Below are 5,382 nucleotides of genomic sequence, written 5' to 3' on the forward strand. Positions count from 1 at the left end.
AGTTTTGAAACCAGTTTATGTTGGTTTGAATCAAATTCTCTTAATAGTTAAAATGAAGATGAGATCTTTTTCAGCCTGTAGACCTTTTTTATTATTTCACTTTAAACAGGTTTCAGTTTCAAGATTTAATTTAGTTTCATTCTTGGTGGTCAGTCAGTGGTTTACAGGTCAGGATTGTTCCAGAAGTGGTGGAGCAAAGCAAGTTAATTTTAATTTATTTTTCAGTCTACAACTGCACTGTGAATGAGTTCAAGTGTTCCCGAAGTCACCAGTGTATCAACGCCTACTACAGGTGTGATGGAGTGTTTGACTGCAGTGATCGCTCAGATGAACAAGGCTGTCGTGAGTGTTTATTCTCATAGCGCTGCTTCATTTAGTCTGTCTCCAGTATTTGTTATTCATATCTTATTTATCTGCTGTCTTTGGTGTTTTCTTTCCCCAGCCACCAGGCCTCCAGGACTGTGCCACCATGACAGTGAGTTTCAGTGCCAGTCTAATGGAAACTGTGTTCCATCTACTTGGGAGTGTGATGGTCACCCAGACTGCGAGGACGGCAGTGACGAACACCACGCCTGCCCGCCTCGCACCTGTCCATCCTCATTTTTCCGCTGTGACAATGGAAACTGCGTGCTGCGCAGCTGGATTTGTGACGGAGACAACGACTGCAGGGACATGAGTGACGAACGAGATTGTCCCACTCCACCTTTTCGATGTCCAAGCTGGCAGTGGCAGTGCCCGGGACACAGTGTGTGTATCAACCTTACAACTGTGTGTGACAACACTCCTGACTGTCCCAATGGTGCTGATGAGTCTCCTCTCTGTAGTAAGTCTGGCTCAGTTCATTGGCTCATTGTTATACTGGTTTCAGAACTTCCTTTGTGCACCACAAATACTTGATTGTTTAATTGATCCACTCAAAATTCATTGCATATTCACCTCACAACTCTTGATTTTTCTGATTTTCATTATTTAAAAAAGATGATTTTTGAAAATATATTGTCACTTGTTTTTCTTCCGTGTTAAAATCATGCATGAGTGATTTGACCTGTATTAACATGAAATTGATTTGTGATTTTTCCCTTTTTCACAACTTTCAGATGAGCCTTTACCAGGTAGGAACAAAATCTCAATCATTGGTTGAAATTTAAATAGTCTTGTTTAATTTTTAATTTTAATTTTTACAAACGTATAATTTCTATTAACTTTTCAGTAATACAAATAGTGTTACAAGCTTAATCAGCGACATACATTTGATTCCAGTCAGATCTTTGTAGTAAACATGTGCTACAAATATGTGTCTGAAAACTGCTGGAGCACCTTATTTATCCATAGTTATGGCATCATTTAATAGATTTTAACAACGGTTATTTACTTTGAAGTTCTTTTTTTTTTTTTGGGTAGTAATGAATTTTCCCATTTCTTTTTATCTTAGATCAGGAAAGCTGTTCTGACAACAACGCCGGCTGCACCCATGGCTGCATCCAGGGGCCTTTTGGGGCCCAGTGCACCTGCCCTGTGGGCTATCAGTTGACCAATGACTCCAAAACCTGTGAGGACATTGATGAGTGCAGTTCTCCTGGTCTCTGTAGCCAGCACTGTTTTAATGAGAGAGGCTCTTTCCGCTGCCACTGCCAGGGTGGTTATACCCTGGAAGCAGACATGCGAACCTGCAAAGTCTCAGGTGAGAAGGGATGATGTGCTAATCACAACATACTTTTGTAACATGTATTTAGGAATTATGTGTTCTGCATATAAAATAACTCCACAGTTCTTCAACTTTTTGTTGCACATGATGTCATTTACACACTGTGGGTTTTGTTTCACCAAAGCAACTTTGGCTTAAAATACTCTACAACTAAAAAACATTGAGTTGAGTTAGTTTGGATTTGGTTTGACATTTTTACCTATTATTAATGTCATAATTTGGATAAGATTTAAAACACGTCCATCTACCTATTTTAATTTGTTATTGCAACATTCAGGAAAACTTTTTAAAAAATCATATTAAGGAATCTCAATCAATCTTGACTAATTACATTAACAATTATTCCTCAGTAGTAGACCTACAAGAAACCCTTTTTACTCAATTTTGGAATGTTGATTTATCACAATTAATTGTGATTTAGCCAAAGCTACCCTATGATTAAACAGATTAAACATTATTTAATGTGTGACAGCCTGGAATTATATAATTAGTCATATAATAATCATTATATCAGAAGGAATTCCCTTTAAAAAATGTACCTGTTTTTTCCACTGTGCTAGCTGCTGAGCAATAATGAACTGTAATAAGGGGGGGGGGCACTGGCCCCTGGACTACAAGACACTGTCTTTCTTCTCCCTTGTCTCTCACTGCTGCTCTGATTTCTTTAGATAAGACAAATAACATATATGTCACTCACTGGCCATCACTGGTGTAATTAGGTCATAATCACCAACAAAGGACTGTTTATGGGGAGCGTGCCTGACATGAGCTCCTCTTCCACGCTGATAACCCACTGAAAGGCTTTGCAGTACAACAGGTCATTATTTGGACAAAAGTGCATTCCCCCAGGATGGCCATTTGAGCAGGGAGCCATTTAACAGTCCTGTTGTATAGGTCCTGGTAGACATGCCAGACCTGATAAGTGCTGTTATTATCTAAAGAATGGACATGGAAAACAGATAAGTGAGATTCTGTGTCTTTTTACAGATTCTCGTCAGGCCTTCTTGCTCGTGGCCAGTCGGAATCAGATTGTGCAGGATGACATAACCTCTCAGCCCAACGTGGTCCACTCGCTGGTTCGAGATGGACGCAACATCGTGGCCTTAGATTTTGACACAGTCACGGACCGCATATACTGGTCTGATACCAGTCAGGACAGAATCTGGAGTGCTCACAAAAATGGCAGTGATAGAACTGTAGTAAGTACCAATTTTCTTTGTCATCCTGTAATACATGCATGTCTGAGTAAGCACATAAAGAATGAACAACTTCTGGGTAGATTTTTGACAGTGGAGTGACAGTGACAGAGAGCCTCGCTGTGGACTGGGTTGGCAGAAACTTGTACTGGACAGACTTTGTCCTGGAAACTATTGAAGTGTCCAAGCTGGACGGGAGCCATCGGACTGTATTAGTTAGTGAAAATGTCACTAATCCTCGGGCTTTGGTGCTGGACCCCAGGGACAGGTCAGTCATGTGCAGTACAATTTTCGACCTATTTATTTGCAGCGTGGTTTATTGTTTCTAATGTGTTTTTTTTTTTTTTGCAGTGCTCACCTATTGTTCTGGACCGACTGGGGGAGAAACCCCCGCATTGAGAAGGCCAGCATGGACGGACAGTTAAGATCTGTTATTGTGAGCAACAAGTTGTACTGGCCGAATGGTCTGACCATAGACTACCCCAACAACTTGTTGTACTTTGCTGATGCCTATCTGGATTTTATTGACTATTGTGATTATGACGGCAACAACAGGAAGCAAGTTATCGCTAGTGACCTGGTGAGATTTCTTGATTTTTTTTTTCTGTTTTTAAAAGAAAGAAACGTAAACAGAGTATATGTAAGACACACTGTTTTTCTTGTGCTGCTCTCTGTAAAAAGGTACTTCAACATCCCCACGCAATTACCATTTTTGAGGATTTTGTGTATTGGACCGACAGATACATCAACCGGGTGATGCGAGCCCATAAGTGGCATGGAGAAAACCAAACAGTGATGCTGTTCAACCTTCCACAGCCCATGGGTCTGGTGGCAGTTCACCCAGCCCGGCAGCCTACAGGTACGGCAATGACAGTGACACACAACAGTGTTTTGCTTGTGATATGTTTAATGTTCTAATGTGTTTGTGTAATATTTAGGTGAAAACCACTGCCTCAGATCCCCCTGTACTCATATCTGTCTGCTGTCTGCTCTGGGGCCAAGGTATTACTCCTGTGCCTGTCCCTCAGGCTGGATACTGTCAGTGGACCAAATCACCTGCACCAGAGGTATGCATCCTGCCAAAGGGAGGGAAACTGTCATTACTGAAAGTTATGGAAGAGGAAGTCAGGCTACAAGAACCTGATTGGTTGATGTGCTGATTAATCATATAAGTAGATATCGTTGTAAAGTTGTTGCAGCAGGCGCAGCAGCCATTGGAAAAATTAGTAAGAGTCATAGTTTGTTCCAAGTACTTTTCAACAGAATCCTATTAAGAGTCTCTTGAAAGGTGCTGTGTAAATATTAGGAATCATACAAGTGTGTCTTTCAAGGTCTAAAGAAGACAATGGACCCTCAACAGCTTAACTCATCTCGAATTTCGTCCAGTTCAGGCCCAGCCAATAATTATCCAGCACTGAGAATGCCCCACAGCATTCTTGGATTCTAAGCTCTGATTACAAAGCAAATCATATTGTGGAACCAACTTTCATCAGTCAGTCCTTTTAATAGGTAACAGGCTGATAGCTCGGTGGCCTCCTTATACACTGGCAGTTTTAGATTCCTGAGGTCAAAACCACTAAAAATGATTTCTCATTTATCTAAAACAAATGGAAGAGACTATTTTTTTTTTTTTCATTTTCTGATACCAGTTATTCTCTTTCTTGTATAGTCGAGGATCCATTCCTGGTGGTGGTGAGAGACAGCATCATCTACGGCATTTCCCTGAACCCACAGGACAAGAGCAATGATGCCATGGTGCCCGTGGCTGGGCTGCAGAATGGCTATGATGTAGACTTTGACGACAGTGAACAGACCATCTACTGGGTGGAACATCCAGTGAGCTAGAGTTTTATCTTTTCATCGTAAAATTGTCTTATAGTTCCGCTATTACAGTAGTAGCAATAAAAATTCAAAATTCAAAATCTCTTCTTCACCAGGGTGAAATCCACAGGGTGAAGTCTGACGGTACCAACAGGACAGAGTTTGCCCCTGCAGCCATCCTGGGCTCCCCTGTAGGCCTGGCTTTGGACTGGTTAACAGAGAACCTGTACTACACCAATCCGGCTACGCAGTCTATTGAGGTGAGTTAAGTCACTCAGCTTTGTTGTTGTTGGCCCCGGCTTTAAATAGCATTTTCCTGATCTCTTATTGTGTTTGGTCAGGTTTTGAAGTTGAGAGGTGAGGTGCAGTACAGGAAAACTCTAATCACAAATACTGGATCTCCGACTGGCGCTGGAAGTCCTGTTGGCATCGCTGTGGACCCAGCACGTGGGTAAGCTCAGTTTAACACAACCCCGGCACAAAACCAAAAAAAACTGGTTTTACATAACTAATACATTAAAAAAAGACAGATGTATCTCCTATTTTGACGATAAAGTATTGTAAGTTTATATATAATTAAAGACTAAATTTCTTAAGTTATTTTTTTCCACATTTTTAATTGCAGCAAACTCTACTGGACTGACCAGGGAACAGAAAGAG

The 5,382-nt window shown here is 41.1% G+C and overlaps 1 protein-coding gene across 1 annotated transcript in view; it reads left to right on the top strand.

Moving 5' to 3' along the window:
• The window catches only part of lrp2a (low density lipoprotein receptor-related protein 2a), a 38,090-nt gene that overhangs the window by 14,712 nt on the left and 17,996 nt on the right, over window positions 1-5,382 (top strand). Inside the window, 13 exon segments of the mRNA XM_025063721.1 lie at window positions 226-342; window positions 443-823; window positions 1,433-1,681; window positions 2,693-2,904; window positions 2,985-3,169; window positions 3,253-3,481; window positions 3,583-3,760; window positions 3,840-3,968; window positions 4,571-4,737; window positions 4,839-4,982; window positions 5,064-5,173; window positions 5,348-5,376; window positions 5,379-5,382. The exon segment at window positions 5,379-5,382 is cut by the window's right edge and continues 136 nt beyond it. Of these exon segments, the coding sequence (XP_024919489.1) occupies window positions 226-342; window positions 443-823; window positions 1,433-1,681; window positions 2,693-2,904; window positions 2,985-3,169; window positions 3,253-3,481; window positions 3,583-3,760; window positions 3,840-3,968; window positions 4,571-4,737; window positions 4,839-4,982; window positions 5,064-5,173; window positions 5,348-5,376; window positions 5,379-5,382 (2,134 nt within the window).

This window comes from Cynoglossus semilaevis, chromosome 16, assembly GCF_000523025.1.
Source record: "Cynoglossus semilaevis isolate Cse_v1.0 chromosome 16, Cse_v1.0, whole genome shotgun sequence".
NCBI classification, from domain to species: Eukaryota; Metazoa; Chordata; class Actinopteri; order Pleuronectiformes; family Cynoglossidae; genus Cynoglossus; species Cynoglossus semilaevis.